The 19,187-nt window shown below is 38.2% G+C and overlaps 2 protein-coding genes across 2 annotated transcripts in view; one reads left to right on the forward strand and one right to left on the reverse strand.

Moving 5' to 3' along the window:
* Positions 1-14,117, forward strand: part of KNTC1 (kinetochore associated 1) — a 32,831-nt gene extending 18,714 nt beyond the window's left edge. Inside the window, exons 38-63 of the mRNA XM_009865621.1 lie at positions 16-179; positions 683-787; positions 1,598-1,726; positions 2,223-2,339; positions 2,746-2,855; positions 3,095-3,305; positions 3,974-4,063; positions 4,413-4,584; positions 5,003-5,061; positions 5,210-5,426; positions 5,937-6,010; positions 6,297-6,507; positions 6,613-6,722; positions 7,184-7,233; positions 7,598-7,676; positions 8,302-8,420; positions 8,995-9,130; positions 9,390-9,485; positions 10,347-10,403; positions 10,823-10,877; positions 10,957-11,020; positions 11,429-11,558; positions 12,398-12,487; positions 12,733-12,878; positions 13,730-13,820; positions 14,088-14,117. Coding sequence (XP_009863923.1) covers positions 16-179; positions 683-787; positions 1,598-1,726; positions 2,223-2,339; positions 2,746-2,855; positions 3,095-3,305; positions 3,974-4,063; positions 4,413-4,584; positions 5,003-5,061; positions 5,210-5,426; positions 5,937-6,010; positions 6,297-6,507; positions 6,613-6,722; positions 7,184-7,233; positions 7,598-7,676; positions 8,302-8,420; positions 8,995-9,130; positions 9,390-9,485; positions 10,347-10,403; positions 10,823-10,877; positions 10,957-11,020; positions 11,429-11,558; positions 12,398-12,487; positions 12,733-12,878; positions 13,730-13,820; positions 14,088-14,117 — 2,912 coding nt within the window. The remainder of the gene's footprint in view (positions 1-15; positions 180-682; positions 788-1,597; positions 1,727-2,222; positions 2,340-2,745; positions 2,856-3,094; positions 3,306-3,973; positions 4,064-4,412; positions 4,585-5,002; positions 5,062-5,209; positions 5,427-5,936; positions 6,011-6,296; positions 6,508-6,612; positions 6,723-7,183; positions 7,234-7,597; positions 7,677-8,301; positions 8,421-8,994; positions 9,131-9,389; positions 9,486-10,346; positions 10,404-10,822; positions 10,878-10,956; positions 11,021-11,428; positions 11,559-12,397; positions 12,488-12,732; positions 12,879-13,729; positions 13,821-14,087) is intronic.
* A 1,446-nt stretch (positions 14,118-15,563) lies between these two features.
* VPS29 (vacuolar protein sorting 29 homolog (S. cerevisiae)) lies at positions 15,564-17,084 on the reverse strand. The gene is made up of 3 exons (XM_009865632.1): positions 16,878-17,084; positions 16,216-16,451; positions 15,564-15,926 (listed from the first exon to the last, which is right to left on the reverse strand). The coding sequence occupies exons 1-3, from the start codon at positions 17,082-17,084 to the stop codon at positions 15,809-15,811; spliced, it is 561 nt and encodes a 186-aa protein (XP_009863934.1). The 3' UTR covers positions 15,564-15,808.
* Positions 17,085-19,187: the final 2,103 nt, after the last annotated feature.

The following is a 19,187-nucleotide window of genomic DNA, read 5'->3' on the forward strand; positions in this document are numbered from 1 at the left end:
TGAAATATATCCCAGGACAGAACCTCCTGCTGCCAGCTAGAAGTCCCATTGGCGCAGCACTACAGACCCTCACGGAGTGCAGTCAGTGCGAGTTAGCTTTGCGGCTAATCGTCTCCTCCTTTGGATCTTGTCTTCAGCACGGTGTTTCAAATAACATGGATTTGTCCCTGAGTAAAAAGGTACGGCGAGGACGATGCTGAATTTTGCTGAGAGTAAATCTGAGAAGTATGCTGACTATTAACAAGTTTAGAGTGGCTGTGTAAAAATTTGATGGGTATGGGAGAGGCCATCGCAGTTCAAAATTCATCACAATTCAAAAATTACTACTTGATCAGATGTCGAGTCATTTTGTAAAAGGAGACGGTAGTTTCCTCCCTATTTTTCATAATCTGTCTCTCTTTGCAAAGTATGTTCAGAACTAAAACTTCTAGTCTCTGCACAGAGGCCAGGAATAAAATGAATGTTAATAATGGTTTATTGCAAGTAGAATATTTAAGAAACACTCCGCAGTTCGAAAGCACTTGGAAACAGAAATCCTTGTTCTGTCTAGAATAGATCTTTGTAAAACCTTAATGAAATCTAAAAATACAGTTACTGTAGTACCTTCTATTATGCTATAAATGACGAGAAGTTGAAGGCTTAGAATTTAGTTTTAATCCTGTGCTTTTTTTTTTTTAAACAGTTGCATGATGGCGATTTGCTAGCTGAAACCAAAAGCTTTCTCATTGCTATGAAACAGAAGTGTACTTCAGCAATCATGTCCACTATCCTGACCTTACTACACAAGGTAAGAAAGCTCTGAGAAGGAGAAGAGTGAGCATCTGGTTCTTGCTCTATCAAGAAAGGGGCTGCCCTTCCTATCGCAGAAGCCCGCTCTGAAATTATTGTGTGGCCAAACACCCCCAGCCCAAGGCATTCTGGAAAAAACACCTTGGAAAACCACAGAGAAGGCGAAGGGGGAGAAGTGCTGACAGTATTGCAGTGCTGGGAAGGGAGTGGGTGCCACAGCCTCGCCTCTCAACACCAGAACGGGGCAGGGGAGGGCTGGATGGCCGGAGGGGTTCGTGTGTTTCAGAGGGGGCTTCACATGGGCACCACCTTGCTGGCAGCCATGTGTTGTAGCCCTGGAGTATTTGATCCTCTCGCCCACGGTGGCTCTCTGATCACACACCAGCTGCTCTGTACAGAGGGAGCTTCACCTTTGTGGGATCCTTTAAGGACTCCGAAATTGTAATAATGGCCCTTATGATCTGCAGGTTTTCTCTACCTCATTTTCAATCTTGGTTTCATTCTAGATTTGTAGACTTTGGGTAATTGAGGGGAGTTTTTATACAAAGCTCTCTGCAAAACCTGCAATATACCATCTTCTAAGGCAGTTTAGACTAAAGCAAGTTACTTTTAGACTGGCTTCAGTATATTTACATTTTAAGTTCTAAAACATGAAATGCATTTGTATTCCTTTTATTTTTTCCTCTAACTTAAAAGCCCAATACACCTCTAAATTACAGAATACTTTTCATGTGTTATACAAAGTGAACTACTGAAAGTTATAAACTTTAGAAATTTTTTTTTCTTTTTTTTTCCCCCCTACATACAGGTGTTCAACTGTCGTCTCATCGATCAGAACCTGGCCCTGGGATATTGCACAATTTTACCCAAGGAAGTTATGTTCAGTAAGCTGTGGGACATCGTAGACAATACATGGCAAAATTACAGAAAAGTTTTGGTAAGTTCCCAGTGCAATGTCTGTCTTCAGAAAACAGAGAATGCTAAAGAGTTTCTTTAAAAAAAGACATCAGCAATATCATATGGAAGGGCAATAGTTTGCCCCTTTTAAGCTGCTTTAACGAGTGCCTCATTTAAGGCATCGCTGAGAGAGCAGCTCCCTCTCTACCACTGTGTAAGGGAGGGAGAGTGACTTAAATTTGGAGAACTGATGTCTAAAAAATACCTTTTTTATTAATTTCACTACTACAATACAATTGTAGTAGTGAAATTAATAAATTTGAGTAAGAAAATCAGTTTTAAAGTAGCTGCAAACTGCAAACTCCGGAGGTGGCGGTAACGCTGATATTACCTTCTGTGAGGTTTGCTTTCACTTGACACAGTTGTGCAATCATCTAGGAATTATTTTAAGTAACTCTAAGGATTTCAGCTTTATGATTCCCCATTTTCGTGTTAATTATTATAGTTATATTCCCTTCCCTTCTAACACCTTTCAGGCAGCAGCTCTGGTTGGAGAGCAGCTTGCAACCCAATACAGTGAAAGAGAGGAAAAGAAAAAATTCCAAGAATTAGCTACTGATGCAGAATGGGGTATCCGACTCGGTAAATTTGGTGTAAGTTTGATTTTTTTTTTCAATTATTATTATTTATTTACTAACTTACTTTAGGGGTCTATTAACTCATTAAATATCAGTATATTCTGAGATGTACTGTCATTTTTAGACAGATTTCCCCTTCAAATGTAAGGAAAGTTTGGGGTTTGTTTTGCTTTTAACTTTTCATGCTGCTCGTCTGCTTAAACGAACTTTGGAAACTGAGAAATATGCAATAACTGAGGGTGCTATAAAAGAACGTATATGAACCTAAATGATATCTGGCAGAGGGCACAGCCAGTAAATGCACTGCTGCTTCTTGCTTTAAAAATCTCTGGAATGAAGCTGAAGAAAATGTAAAATATATAATATGATATTGTCTAAATAACTTCTTTGGGAAGAAGACAAAATGTTTGTTTATTTGTAGATTTCTTTCGAGACTGTATTTAGACAACCATCAATAAGGAAGAAGGAGCTCATAAGAACACTGGTACAAAATCCAAAAGTAGACACAGATCTCATATTGAATTATTGCAGGTAATTGAAACACATCATATTTAATTGTTGCTGTAATGTTAACAACCATGCCTACTGAAATCTATTTTAGTTCAAAAATAGATCCTAATTAACACTATATGCAAATTGTGGTTTGTTTTGTTTTGTTTTGTTTTTTTAAAAAAGTTATACATACTGATCTCTGAGTTTATTCGTAAAGAAAGAAGCACTTTGATGACTCCAAAGGTGGCAAAGAAAAATAACACTCTGTCCTCTCCTAGTACTTTCATGCTGGACAGCGATGCCGCACTGCAGCTTTGCATTGAAACCCTTCTTCTCCAGAACGCGAACACAAATCGTGTTGAAGATGACTCTGCAGAATATAGTGAGAAGCAACCTCACTCCACGTTACTAGCTAGAGCGCTAGAAATAATTCCTCTCCTGAAAAGCACGGGAGACCTGGTCACTAGCCTCAGTGGAATATTGTACAAGGTAAGAAAAAAATAATCCTAAAAAAATACCAAACCAAAAATAAAAAAATCACACCAAACAAGGAAGAATCCCTGAAGTATGCACCCAGTCTTAAATACCTCACAACACTTGCCAGATTGGTAATTCCACAGAATTTTGAAAAAGTTACTATTTTCAAATTTTCCTAAAGAATGTAGATGTTAAGTCTCATTTTTCTACTTATTTTTAAAAAAAAATAAATTGGAGGAACATTTCTAATTTGCTTTAAAGACAATTAGAGACTTTCTTCCCAACATCCCTTGAAAAACAACCAGAAAATAATCAAACAAAACAGTCATTTCTAAATATCATAGCACACTGGAAATATTTTGAGGTGCTACATTAAAAATAGGCAGCGGCAAAAAAATTATATCTTGGGCGATTCAGTTTGTGTGATTCGGTTTTAGGGAGGGGTTGGTTTGGTTGGGTCTGGGGATTTTTTTATTCTTCTTTTCATCACTTCATGTTAGCTCTTTCTGCAATATCCTGACAATTTTTTTAGGATTTAAGACTAGGAAGTGGAAGCCTTTGGTTTTAGAGAAGTGGTTTCTTCAGTGTTACATGAATATAGCTGGTATTAAAACTGGAAAAAGTTAACTCAGCTGTATGTTTTTAGAAGACTTTATAAAATAGTTTGTTATTTTTAACAGCTTGATCCTTATGACTACGAAACTATCGAAATTGTTCTGAAAGTGATACAAAATGCTGATGAGAAGAACACCAGCATCCAGCTGAATCAGGTACGGCCACATACGTTGCTGTTACCTTGCTAATGGCACCAGTATTCTGGTTTGTCTGTTTATTAGTGTACTTATTCAGGAGTCTGTTGAAATTGAATTATTCTGTCTATTCAGCTCTTCTTCAGAAAACAGCATTCAAGAAATACCAATCTCTAGCTGTTTCTCAGCAACGGCTCATAGCGGGGATAAAAACTCAACAGATACATACTAGCTCTGCTAAAAAAAATATACTTGCAAGACTCTGGCAGGTTTACTGGTGGGGCAGGGAGAAATTTAATAGTCTTTTGGCTTTTGTTTTTTCCTCTTTTTGCTGTTTTTTTTTATTATTTTCTTATTTCTTTTTCCCCAGGCTTTGAGCCTCCTCAAACATCTGGAATCTTACAAAAGAATTTCTCCCCCTGTGGACCTAGAACACCAATATGTTTTAGAGCACGGGATTCCCTTATCTCCAGCTGCTCAAACCAGATTGCCCTTTCACCTGATATTCTTTAGAACTGCAAAATGTTTCTGGAACATTATATGTACGTTCAGTGGGTTTTTTACAGCCAGATATATGTATGATTCCCTTTCTCTGTTATCTGTGAACTTTAAAGTTCTACGCTGTATCTTAGATTCACTGTATTTATTTATCAAAGTGGTTTTCATCCCAAGTACTTGAAGAGCTCCCAAATTGCTACTGGCGAGGTAAATGGCTTTCAGTGGAGCCAAGACAATCCGTACAATGCAGAATTCTGTCCTCAAATTCGTTTCTTAGGACCTCTCAAAGACCAAAGTAACCCATGTATCCCACTTCCCAGGCCAGTGTGGATAATTAAGTGTATATTCTTTCTCTCCCAATGGATGTCTCTATCCAAAGATAAACTGAAAGTGCTTAATTTCATAAAGAAAGTTGCAGGTGGTCTGTGACACTCTCATAGGCAGCTGGCTTTTTCCTTTCAGCTGCAGAGCTCAGTGAGGAATCCTTCCCGACACTTCTGTTGATTTCCAAACTAATGAAGGTAAAGTAACATCTCAAAAGAATTTATTTCAAAATTATTCTTCCACCCTCCCCTGCAAAAAAAGAAAGCTTGATTTCTTTTTTTTGAAAGATTTTGGCCTCACTGTAGAACTTCTGATAACTTTTAATCTACTTTAATAATTTTCTAGGTTTCACTGGATACCTTACACATGTCTGCAGCTCGACACGTCTTTGAAAAAAAACTGAAACCAAAAATACTTGAAATGAGAAACACCGGATATACATCAGTTATTAACAAGGAAACGACTAAAACTGTGCAGACAATTCAGTCATATCTGCTGTCTATAATTAATCCAGAGTGGGCTGTAGCTATTGCTCACAAGATTGCACAAGAATTTCCAACAGGTAGGGTGCATGTGGGGCAAAATAATGGGAGGAAAAAAATACATTTGAGTAAAGAAAAGCTAGCCTGTGGCCAAACGTTTGATTAGTATTCTTGGATAAAGCCCAGGGAACTTTGAGAATAAAAATTCATTGGGCTCCTACATCCGATTTTGAACTAGAAACAACAACAGCCATTTCATAACACAGTGTCACTGTTAAATCCTTTTTTGTCTCTTTTTAAGCCACGTGATCTTGCTTCATTTGTGCATCTTCATATCATCCTCAGACAAGTTCCCCAGCAAAAGCAAATACTTCAGCCAAATTTAAGATAGCTTCTCTGTTATCTGAACCCAAACAGAATATTTTTCTGCTCTCTAGGAACAAAAGCTTTCCTAATATTTTAAATGGCTTCTAATTTAAAAAAAAAAATTTATTTGAAATAAAATGGATGCTTAATGTAGAAAAGCTTAATGAAAGCTTACTTTATTAACTTCTGTCCCCCACCTTTTTTTTTTCTTCCTTTAAAAAAAGGTCCTGACCAGATTCAGGCATTGAAATTCTGTCTCCATCTAGCTGAGAAATGGCTAAAGAACACCACAGCTACGGTAATAATAGTAAACTGCTTGCAAGACTGTTGTTGTGTAGTCGGGTACTTACATTAGTATTTTGTGGTACAGGTAGCGCTGTGTAAACTTTACCATAACCAACCCTGTTACGGGAAGTACTTTCTTCTGGGGAAGTGGCTGTGTAAGTGACCCCTGAGAAACACCTAGCAAAAATTAGGCTTAGAGTTCTTGCTACCCACTTCACTGTTGTAGACTATTAAAAGTTAAGATGATTTTTCTAGTGAAAGAATGTAGTTTTATACGAAACTATGCTATTTCGCTAAAGGATGATTCACGTGAAAAAGCAGAAGTCCTACAGAAGAAATTATATATGCAGTATAAGCGATCAGCAACAGAAAATGTTCTAATAACACATAACTTGAACACTGGAGAGCATTTAAAGTCTATCGGGAAACCAGCAAATCTCATCATTTTACTGTATGAACACCAGAGTATAGACCAAAGAATCCAAAATCCAACCGGCAGAGATTATCCGGGTGAGTATCCCTAACCTAGTTTCAAAGGAACAAAAAAATTCTTTAAAAGATGCTAAGCAGGATAGTACTGTTTTGTAAATATCTTTTCTCTACCTATTTATGTAGATATCCACACGGCAGCTAAAGAGATAGCTGAGATTAACAATCTGGACATGAACAAGATTTGGGATAAACTGCTGGATAAATGGCTGTGTCCAAGTGTACCGCCCTCAGAAGTAAGGCATCACTGGAGGTTTGGGTTCGGAGAAAAATGGCCAATTCCATAAAACGTGTATATTATCACTTATTCAAAAGACTACGGTTATTTTGCTCAATTTGCCTTTAGTACTCATGAAGCTCTTTAAGATGCCTCTGAACACAGACCACTAACAATTTCAATTTACAGTAAGGTCGGGTACCAGTCAAAAGGAATCCTCTCCTGTTGGGATTTAGCTAAGACAGAATTAACTGCTGTCTGTGCAGGAAAAAGCTGAGAAAAAAAAAGCTGAGAAAGTGCAGGGAGCAGGCTGACTGCCAAGCATATGGTTAAATAAAGGACTGATAAAACCAGAATTCCTTTCCTTGGCTGTATGAGCAGGGGTGCCCAGCTTTTATGGGGTTTATGCAAGGATATGACCCAGCTATTTGTCCAAACAGTTTAGAAAACTCACAGCTGGATTTTCATTTCTCTTTAAAGAAAACTAGAGAAATCTTTGGGGATGTACAGGAAGATGAAGAACTCCGAAGGTATGTGTGCTGTTTTACAGACAATATGGCTAATTACTGTTAACTCTGAAGTTTAGCTACATCTGGCTTTTTCAAGAAACCCAGCGTGTGTGATTCAGAATTCACTGTGGTGAATTATTTTTACTTTCTGGTGACAAAGTTTTGAGTCATCAAATACTTACTTATGCAATGAAATGCCATTTGCAGATCTTACAGATGAAAGTGCTTAAGAGTAGCTGTTTGGAGGTTTCCTCCTTGTTTTCTTTATTCGTGGAATCTCTTATCCTTAATCTCTTTTTGACAGTGAAATGTATTTACATTTGAATGAATGCTGTACTTGAGCAGCTATGCTGTGCTTGTCTTAACACCAAATGCCTTTTTGCAGAGTTATCTATCTACTTCAGTCTCGCCCAATGGATTATAGTTCAAGAATGCTTTTTGCAATTACAACCTCTGCCACATCTGTAAGTTCTAAATTCTTTTAGCTTGCTACTTAGGAAGGTTTCACCCTTTTCAAGTCTTGTCTGCCTAACTGTATGGGTTTCAACCTAAGGCCTGTTTTGAATAGTTTACGTATTTGTATGAGCTTTATGTTTCTCCCCGCCACTTTCGGAGTAAAATTGTAAAATTCATTTAATTTTGCTACTGACTGTCAGGAGCAGCCCTTGAACTCTGGGTTTTCTAAATTTATTGTGAATATTCTCTGAAAATAGCATCACAAACTATTTTCTAGAATATGCTTTAAGCTGGTGTAATACGTTGGCTCACTTTGGGTGGAATTAAAGCAGAGCAGTGACAGTATTTTAGCAGAACCCTAACCTTCAGTCTTTCACAATTGCTAAATATATTTCTGATAATATGTATCACATACATATAGGAAACCACAAAAGAACACTGGCGTTCTTTGAAGTTAACAAATATTCCAGCTGGTTATTAGAAAAGGTAAAGTGAACCAGTCTGTAAATGAGTGTGCATTTCCACTAAAATAATCAAATAATCTTAGAAAGGATCATTCCAGACATATATAACCTTCCTTCTAGTCATTCAGCCAATTGTTGTGACTTTCCTGTTTGGTTTTCCCCCTCTCAGCCGATCGGTGTTACTCAGTTGACATTTGCTCACCGGAGCAGAGCGCTCAAGTGTCTGCTCTACCTGGCAGATACCAACACTGTGGAATCACTCTTCAAGAAACCCATCAAGAAAGTAACGTAAGATGAATTTCCCTTAAGGCATTTCTTAATAATGACGTTTTGTTGGTCTTTAACAGCCATTGGGGAAAAAAAAAGATGAAATTTGGAGAATTTTTACTAATCTGTTTCTTGAGCTTTTAAAATCTCTTTCTGAAGAGCACAATTATATCTTTTAATTTCACTGTAATGCAATCTGGTCCATCACAATCCTAATTTGGAAACCTAACATTACGTGAGAGAGACTTTGTGCCATTTTGCATAGCTTGTGGTTGCTTCTCTAGTAACTTTAGGATTTTTTTCCTACTCCCATGTATAGTATTGTTTTCATCAGGGTTTGGAACTCATCATCTTGTAAAGACACAGTCCTCTGCAAAAATAAGATCTACATAAGCACAAATACAGTCTACCTTTTTTTTTTAAAGCAATAGAGAAGCACTTTTTCAGTGTTAACTTGAGTTTGATGATGTGAAATATAATATATGATATATAGAATATACATTATAATATAATAATCAATTATATATATATAATTGTAATATAATAATCACTGTAAATATCATGAACTCCTGTTTTGGGGGGAACTTTTTTACAGGCATTTTCTAAAATGCTGCATTTTTCTGGCGGAGTTTGAAATCTTGAATATTCCATATACTTATGAATCATTCCATAAGAGTCCTAAGGAAGGAATGATTAAAGGGCTCTGGAAGAATCACAGCCATGAACCTACGGTACGATTTTTAAATCCTGTGTGATTTTTGTTTGTTTGATTGTTTGTCACATGTTGTGTGAAACATACACCTTTCCACATAGCACACGTGTTTCTAAACGGACGTTGCTCCAACGTACTCGATCCTGTTCATACACTACTCACTATAGTTAAAGAGTTAAAAATGCCAGCAAATACACAGTTACCCCAGAGGTAACCCAGTAAAGGCCTGAAGATCAGGAATGTCTATTAAAATGGAGCGTGTCCTTGTTCTCCTTTAGGCTGTTAGACTGGTGGCAGAACTTAGCCTGGAATACAAAGTGTATGATCCCCAGCTGTGGAATGGCCTGCTACAGAAACTCCTTGGGTTTAATATGGTAAGGAATTTTTAACCAGGAAGTTCTACAGTGATTTCTAAAGAACATGATGTCTAGTAATTCATTAACAATAAGCTGTGAACAATTATTGATAATTTACATGGTTACTTCAGGCTCTTAGATACAGAACTGATGAAGCACTGAGGAATCTGTGTTTTGGCAGCATGGCTTGAGAATTTTGATCTCTTGATTTTGTTATAGGTTTGGGGATTTTTTTTAAAGGCACAAAGCCTTTCAGATGGCAAGAGTAAATCCTATAATAATAAATCAAAAACTTTCTTCATATTATTATAATTTTACAACATAATATTAATGTCTTTGTGTGCAAATATATATACAAATATGCATAAACTGTGCATATATGTATATATACGTGTATATATAGCCACACACACAAAAATATTACCCTTAAAATGTATTTATTATTATAGTAATCCTTAATTTTGCCATTCAGAATCTTTATTACCTCTAGTTGTCAACCTTTATGTGCTGTTGCTACAAGCTGAGGAGGTAACAGAGGCGGTTGCATCAAGAGCAAGTATTGAGGCAAGTTTTAATCTAAGGAGATTTAGGTACTAATAGCAAAGAAAGCAGGATCAAACTTTTCAGCACCTGCTGTATACAGACTACTGGAAATCTTGGGTGTTTACTCAAGCAACATATGCTGCTACAGCTTGTGATAATTTCCTAAACTATAAATCCTATTTCCATGTGTACCCGTTGCTCCTCCCAAAGGAACAGAGGTACCCTGAGGAACTGTAACTTTGCCTCCTGCAGACGAGACAAACATAATGCAGTTCTGTAGATTTTCACCAAATCTTCAAAAGCACTGTAGCATTTTACAATTTTTTTTTTCCCCAGATTCAATATCTAAGAAGAGTTTTGATAGCTATTACTGGGATCCATTCATTATGGGAGGTAAGCAAACATTCTGTGATTCCTAATCTTTTTCTTCACTTGACAAGAATTTACCATCCTGTGTGTGTGCATGTGTGAAAAGATTATTTTTGAATTATTACTAGTTTTATGACAGTGCAGTAGGCAAATGATTATTAATCACCAAAAATAATATATTTTGGACTTGTGGTTCCTTCAGTAAACACTCACTTGGAGGGTTTTGGAAAGGGACAGAATAATTTTGCCACCAGTCCAAACATGGCTAAATCATAGACTAGAAGATGAAGAAATAGTGTTAGGGAATAGTTCACCCAGGACGAAAAGAAAATTGACGGGCTTCTTCTACCTGCAGTGCGTCGGGATGTCTGCGTGTCTGTATTTACAAGTCAGCTTAGTTACAACTGTGTTTAGCTATTACTTCACAACCTTGTTCTCAACAGATTCCCAACTTCAGTCGAGCTTGGCGAAGCGTTGTTCTGTCACCATTTCTCACAGGTAGGGCTGTTACCAGCTGTCATGCTTGTATAGTAACTTGGTTATATGGTTACTTTACCATGTTGTCTTTATTTCTCAGCTTCTTGTCCACCGAGTCCTAAACAGCTAGAAGAATGTTGTGAGTGTTTTGTGATTCTGCTCAAGTAAGTAGGTGATACATCCCACATTCGCATTAGTTTGGGTGGGGACGTCCATTGCCAATTTCTTGTCCAACAAGCCTGACTTGAACCGAAAGTTAATGAGGAAATACTGGAAGAATATGCCCACACTACTGTGCATATGCATCTGTACCAAAGCCTTGCTCTGGGCAGATGGCCAACAGCGTTTAGAAAGTGGAGGGGGTTGTGTGGTTTTTTTTTTCCCCAAGCTATAAAATCATCACACATTTGTATTCTGTGAAACTTCAACTTGCTTGGATTTGCCATTTCTGAAAAGGAGTTAAAAATGCACTGTCTTATACGGCTTAAAAACCTGAGTGCAATTTTGTTGATGGTGCTAAACCATCCAGTTGTATCAGAGTTCAGAGCTTGACTCCTAATCTTCTTCTGAAGGTGTCCTGTTGTGGCTGACTTGGATGTCATCGGAATAGCTAAACAATACACACAGCTGGACCTCCCAGGTTTTGCCTTGGGATGCCTGTTGCTGATTCCTCAGCCTGAGAAGCGAGAGCAACAAATTCAGGTAAACAATTTTGTGTTCTGTTTTGTGCAAGGGAAACGTCTTTAAGCATGTTGTGTTCACTCTGCATTTGTCCCTCTGAAAGGGATCATGTATGTGAACACTTCCTCTTGGTTTGTTTTTTTTTGGTTTTAAAGGCAAAACCAGCTAGCTTCAAGTCATCCTCAGCAGCTTTGTCACATGACTTGGCCCTTTGTGGATGTGAGGATGTTTTATGGAGTCACACCCATAAAACCAATCAAAAACCCCAAAACACCACAAAATCCAAGCCATAGACATATTTCTGCCAGAGTACTAAATCCTGCTTCAGAGAAGTGTTGAGTTAAAAGCTCCTGACTTAGAGACATGCTTGGTACGCACCACAAGCTCTAATGTAAATCTTTTGCCTTAAAAATCCTCACTTTTTATGGATTTTGACAGTTTCCTTTCTCTTCTCCTTCATTTCCGTTAATTTCTGCTCTGCATTGTTCTCCCAGATGAATCACTTTAGGCTGTTCCCATATTTGTCCTGAGCAAATGGCACTAGTAAAGGCATCTTAAATTCTCAGGCTTCCAGTCATTAACATCAAGCTCAGAAAGATTCTCTCAAGTTACAGCATTGATGTAAGATACTTAATCTGCTGGCAACAAGTCCAAAAAAAAAAAAAAATCTAACAGCTACAGCAGTTATAAGCAAGGATTGTTATTCTTTCAGTCAAACTGCACGGATCCTGGTTTGGTAATTCCCTGTCTGCACCCAGAATTTCACAATTTCCTGAATAAATCAAATACTTGCTCTGAAGTGGGAATTTTTACTTCAATAATTTACAGAATATTAATGTTTTGCAACTTCTTTTTGCCAGGGTTTCTTATCGACATGCAACACGGAAACTGTGCTGCAACAAATAGATGAGCACATGAACATGGGAGAAGTAGTAGCATTTGCTTCTCAGGTAATTAAATAAAATTCACTTTACTTGCCTTTGACTCAGAGGCTTTTTTTGGTAGATACTGCTCTATCTGAATCTGACACTAGTCTTCATAAAATCTGCAATTTTGCAGCACTAAAAAAAAATAAATAAAAAATCCTGCTCTGTGAGAGTCCAACAAGAAAACTCCAAGCTCCTTACATTCAAAAGTAAAATTTCTTATGTTTAAAATACTAATACTTCTCCATTACTAATACTTAAATCTACAGATTAGATCATTGGTTTTGGACACTATCATAAATGAGAAGCTGTACGAAAAATTCTTGAAAACTAAGTATTTTCCACTGTTGAAGCAACACCTGCTGAAAACTCATCGAATGAAAGAACTGGTGGATTATTTTGCCAAAAAGAACCAGTAAGTCAGTAAGACAGGTGTGATGTGTGACTGATAGCACCTACTGAAATTGAATCTCTCCTTTATTTTATTTTCATTTATTTGAAGTCACGGAGATTTTCTAGTAGATGATCTCCAAGAATTTTTGAAGTATTACTAAGTTAAATAACTAAAATAAAAATATCACTTTGCTACTTTGCATACTTAGGACAGAGTTTTAACGGTGTCATTCAAGCCAAAGGAACAGCTTGTTGAACCTGGACAGTCAAGCAGGCCAAAAGTAATTAAAACAGAGGCAGTAAACCAAAAAAAAAAAGAAAAAGCTTTTACTTTGAATTATTTCATCTTACCTTCAGGTGAATCCATCTTGGTGACATCCCAGAGTGGCAGCTTCAACAATAGGAACACTCTAGAAAAATAAACGAACTGCCTGTACTCAAAACTTAGAAATCTGTGCGTTTGCTGCCAAGTTTTTCACCTGGTGCGTTCCACTTAAATAAACCACAGGGGTTTACCCTCCCAAACCTGCTGCAGGGCAGCTCTCCTCAGCAATCCGTGACTCAGGGCACCTGGGCTCATTGCTCACAGCTGTGAACTTTCAGGCAGGTCATTGGTTACCAGTTATTCTGCAGTGAAAATGGTACAGGAACCAGTAAATAACCATCTACATTCTAGGATATATTGATTTTATTAACAGCCACAGGTTAAATGCTAGGTATGTCACGGCCTGTCTTCTGCTGGGAAATGGTGGGACCTATCTGACTTCAAAAACATGGGATCACGCCTTGTTCTTTTAGTTCAGTGTAGTCTAAATTCTTGGCATTTTGAGAAAGCTTCAATTGACAAAGTTGATAAACTTTTGCCTCCTACAGCATTGAGGATGCAACAGCCCTAATTCAAGAGTATCAAGAGAAATGTGGAAATCCTACTCTGGCAGACGTACCATCATCTGATCTTCTGAAGGTAAAACAAAGCACTTTTGTACCTTGTGCGCTATTTTCTCCTTTTCTTTCTAAACTAAGACTCACTCAACTTTTAACAAAAATACACATTAGCTGATTTATTTTACTAAAATGCATTTTAAAAAAATTCTTTTACTAGTTCAAATGGTTTATTTTACTTGAACCAAATCTGCGCCACGTGAAGCTTTATGCTTTCGAGTACTTCCACAGGACTTAGACTTCATCTCATTCCCCTGAGCCCCGTTAATTTTGTTCTCTTACCTTCCAGGTGTATCTGAATGGAGCAGAGGAGACCTAAGTACCAGAATCAATAAGGTCCTGATTTACCCACTTCTTTTCTCTGACAAGACAAAACAAACCTCGATGCTTTTGTACTAGAAGTTACCCTGGGCTTTCCAAGCTTTTTTAACTGCTCTAGGCTGTTTCTTTTCCATAGTCTGTGCCCACTGAAACAGTTCACATTTAGAGCAGAATTTCCTGTTTCTATTCAACAGCAACGTTCACATTCAGCACTTTATTTTTTAAGAAGGATTAATGTTTTCTTTATATTTCTCAATCTTTAAGTCCGCTGAGGATCACTCTTAAGACTTCACACAATCTTAACTTTGAGTAATTGTGATAAACTTTCTTTAAAAGTGGTATAATTCATGTAAAATATACTTTGTAGACAAATTGCAATTTTAACTACAGTGAGCAAAAATAAACAGTCTTACTTAACAATTCTGGCCTTGGTGTTCTAGAAACCGTTTTTAATTACAAAGTTGTCGGCAAATTGATGTTCCACTCAGTCACTAACCTCCCTTGAATAACAGGTGCCAAGGTTTTCCTGTCTTTGTTCTTTCTCTGTGTTTGCAGCAGGATAAGGCACTGGGCAACTCTTTCACTGCATGAAATAGCAGTCAGCCAGAGGTTCCCGAGACACCAGGCTGAAACACTTGGTCTTTTCCTAAGGTAAAGCAGGTTTATTCTGAATACTAGTAATATATTTAGTCAGCTTGTAACACCAACATGAGGGTTCTAGCTGATCCCTTCAATGGAAAACCATTAGCTTAACTCAGAACCTTCACAACAAATACCACAGACATTTTTGCAGAGATACTGCAGTGGAGAAAGTCATGATACAAAGGCCAAAGAAACAGGCCACCATTCTAAATGTTCTTTTGTAAAAGACAAAACTCTGGTTTTACTGGAAAGTTAGCAGTTGTGAGAAATGGGAGCTGCTAAAATACATTCCCTGCCCTGCAGTCACGAGAACAGGAGAGCCAGAAGGTCCAGACTTCTGAACAACCACCGTTTCAGCCTTCAGGAGTAGCAGTACGAGTGGCATGGAATTATTTAAAACCTGCGTACGCCTTGCAATGTGCATAGCAATGCAGTGTCAGATACAACCCATAAATAAAGGAAAGGCTCCCTGCTTATAGATTTAATGAGACCATAACTCATTAAAGCATCGTGGCAGCTGAAACTGTATTTTGATTGTAAAAAGGCCAAAGTTAAACTTCCTGCAGTGAAATTACTACTGTAAGAATTAACTGTATTATTTTCAGAATCTATCAATTAATTTTATTCTTTTAACTTAACTGGGAATATTAAATTGAGAAAATATAAATATCAGCTGGATTCTGAGCCCTCAATATTATTGTTCAAGTCCTTTACAAGTATCCTCTAGGGCTCACCAAACCATTTCAAAAGCAACTCTGACTGTTGCTTTTTTTGCCCCCCAACGACAATTCATGAAGCTTAGTTTTTCTATGAAGTGGAGTTTATTACAACATTAAAGAACAGTATTTAAACAGTTATTTTAATGGAATATTTTACAAATCAATTCAGACAGAGAAAAGCAAACACAACATTGTTTTGAAGTTATCACCGATAAGCTACATTGTTAAGCTGTTAGCAAGTGGAATACTGTAAACTAGCAATCAAGTATTGGAGTAACTTGCAGTTCAGAATGAGATGGTAAAAATACCAGACAAGCAAAAAACATTTTTAAGATTTTTTGTACTCGATTCTTTCTACTTTCACATCATCTCCGATTAGTTGATAGACATACGTAACTACTGTAGAAGCCTGGATATCCATCAGCACAAATGAAGGAATGATGTTGCTGGAAAGAGAGAGGGGTGGGGAAAAAAAAATCATATTAATTGTGTGTCTATTATTGCCTTAGCAGTGTCTCACCACTGCTTGACAAAAACACTCTAAGAAAAATGGATATGAATTTTTCAAGCACAGTACATCAGCTCTGAATTTAAGATTCAGATTTAAGTTTCAGTCAATTTACCAACCCCTCCTCTCCCCGACAGTGCCAATGTAAACGCTAACCTTCATCAGGAGCTCTGCAGCTCAGTTTTGTTAGCAAAAAGAGAATCCCCACAGCTCTTTCCCACACTTACTTCTCTAAGGCATGATAGGCTCCTGTAGCTGATCCTGGATTGATATAGAACTTGTTTTCGTGTTCAAACGCCTCAAATTTATGCGTATGTCCTGAAATTAGGATGTCCACGTCAAACTGCCTTTGTAGCAGAGCCAGGCTGGCCATGTCACCCCAAGGAATAACCTGATGGCCATGAATCAGCCCAATTTTGAACTGTCCAACGGTTACAACCTTCTGTTCAGGATAATTCAGGTTCTGGAAATAAATAAAAAACCCAGCACAGCTTCAGACATACAGATTTATATTTACACCCAAGAAGAGGTGGGGGAAGCTTAAGGAAACACTTGGTGGAGCCAGCCCTACTGCTACAAAGCTGCTTTTACGAATGCTGTGGAGAATGTGGTGGGATCCAAGGACCTTGCAAGACCTGACAACAGCAGATCCTGTTTGCTGGAGTCCCAGACATCGCCAAGGGCACAAATCACTTTTATTCATGCCGACGGCGGATGAGAACTTCCCACGCAATTCGCATTATTGACCGTAACCCCAACTCTTTTGCCCTGTTTGCTTTTCATGTGTTCTTAGTACTACCCACCCTCAGTTCACCTGCTTCTACTCAAAAACGTTGCCTTTATGTAAGAGATGCACAAAAAAGAAGTCATTATTGAGACAGGACACTACCTCATCAAAGTCCCCTCTGACAACATGGACGTCCCCAGCCAGGGTCTTGAGGTAGTCATAAGTGTCCTTGGTGCAGAGGTTTCCCGTGCAGAGGATGTGTTGGATCTTTCCTGGAACCAGCAGTTTTTTGAATTTGGCTGGGAGGCTGTTGCATCGGTGCGGAATGTGAAGATCTCCTAATACCAACACCAACTTATCGGGTGTCATGACAAGGAAGAAAGATCATTACAGAAACTTGTTAAGGCGAGAATCACCGGCAAGCAGCATCGCAACGTGCTCTCCAGTTGCAAAACTTTGCGTTTTGACGTAAAAGCTACTGAAATAAGAATGAAATGGTGATGGAATATTGCTATATCGAGGGAAAACGGGCCCTTTCACAGAACCGTTGTCCAAGGGGGGCCTTGCAAACACAAGTCTATGTAATTTTTTTGGTTTGGTGCTGAAAGCCATTGCAAGGTGTGACAACAGAAATGTGTTACTACTTGTATTTTACTCACTATGGAACTACCATAAACTACCCCACTTGTTTTTTCTCCTTAAAATCAAAAAAAACCCACAACAGGATGTCTCTAGTACATGTTCTTAGGCACAGACCAGGCTAAACTGTAGCCACTTCCCTTTAAAACTCTTCATCCCAGTTTCTTTCTACTTTAATTACCTTCACCTTTCTCCCTTATCGTTAAAACAAAAAAACAAAAAAACAAATCTGCAACATGTGTTAATGGCTGACCAGAATACAAAGCTTGTCCAGAGTCTGTATTGGAGCAAGCACTGAACAACAGGGTAAGTCTAACAAAAATTAAAAATAAAAAGGCGCTGCAGAGAAGCTAATCCAGTCAGTCTTCCTGCACACAGTGGTTCTGTTACCAGTTGGATGTACTCATAGTTCAGCAGACACAAGGAGAAAACAAATCCAATGGGAGCTTCAAAATCGAGGATTTAGATGAAGTAAGACCACAGCTTAATACCACAAGCTTTAAATGCACAAATAAAGAAATAATTAATGCAAGCAACATAGCAATAAGTTAATTACGCAAAAAGGGCATGGCAAGATCTCTAAAATGTGGGATATTGCAGCCCTGCACTGTGAAAACACTGACCTAGAGGCTGTCATCCCGGTAACTGGAGGAACAGCTCCTATCAAAAGGAGTCGGTTTGTCTCCCAGCCACGAGGGTCTGGCAGTAGGACACATCCTAAAACCAGAGCCTTCAAATGTGCCTGTCAGACACAGCCCAGAGAGATACGCATCCGAAAGCTGTAACCATGCTAAGAAATTACCTTTTTTAATACTTGTTTTTTAAATGTGTAGGCCATGCAGCTATTTTCCGGCTAACAGCCATCAAAAAAGGCAGAGGGAGCTTGGGTGGGGTTTTTTTCCTTTTTTTTTTTTTTTCAGATTAAGGATGTCTCAGCGCCATCATCAACGCTGCACATCTTTAGAGAACAGATGGCTGAAAGTACCAGTAAAGCAACGCAAGAGATTTTTAATCAATGAGCTACCAATTTAAAACTAACTCAGAAAAAAAAAGAAAAAGACACATTTTTCCCAGTGAAAAATACCCTTACTAGCATCAATCTAGAGATGATATATTTGAATGCAAGGATAAAATGGGCAATAAGTGATTTGGATTATTAAAATGGTGATAGATAGGTTCTCTTACTGATGGTTACGGGCCTTAGACATGCAACAGCAGTTATGTATTTAACGTTAATAAATTATACTGCCACTTAAAACACTTGACCCCACGGAAATCAGCCGAGTGTGCACGTTCAGCAAAGCCCATTTCCTCTGCAGATGAACTGGCAGGCCCCATATCTGCCTCCAAATCACGTGTGAGCTCCCATTAATTACAGAAAAGCTCAGCAAGCTACAATAACACAAAAAAAGAAATGAAAAGCGTCCAAGGGTGCTTAACAATCATGGGTTTCTCCAATGTAAAACAGCGGCAGAGAATGTTACGTCTGGCTCGTGCTGGGGATTTGGGTGCAGTTTGGAGCGTGAACCCCTCATTCGTAGGTACCATCTGACAGTCGGAACATTACCAAGCCCTTACCACCGGTGTTAGCAACAGCCAAGAGGAGTAAACTTACTCTGTGCCCAGCCTGATTGGAATGGAGGAGTTGATTGCAGACAGGGGGGGAATGAAAAACAGGGTGAAACATGATCAATGTTAAACAAAAGAAAGCAACAGAAAAGAAAACACAGCCAAATGAACAGGCAAATAATAATTAATGAATTGTTGATGTTATGAAGGAAGCGTTAAAAAATTAAATTTAAATGAAAGCGCGGCTCCGGCAGCTCTCCGGCC

The sequence above is a fragment of the Apaloderma vittatum genome, unplaced genomic scaffold (assembly GCF_000703405.1).
Source record: "Apaloderma vittatum isolate BGI_N311 unplaced genomic scaffold, ASM70340v1 scaffold9540, whole genome shotgun sequence".
Taxonomy (NCBI): Eukaryota; Metazoa; Chordata; class Aves; order Trogoniformes; family Trogonidae; genus Apaloderma; species Apaloderma vittatum.

Bases quoted from the DNA above. Each gene is read 5' to 3' on its own strand.
- VPS29 (XM_009865632.1), bottom strand. From the start codon at position 17,084: ATGACACCCGATAAGTTGGTGTTGGTATTAGGAGATCTTCACATTCCG. The intron at 16,452-16,877 runs GTAGTGTCCTGT...ATTTATTTCCAG, and splicing joins TCAGAGGGGACTTTGATGAG to AACCTGAATTATCCTGAACA. The intron at 15,927-16,215 runs GTAAGTGTGGGA...CTCTCTTTCCAG, and splicing joins GCCTATCATGCCTTAGAGAA to CAACATCATTCCTTCATTTG.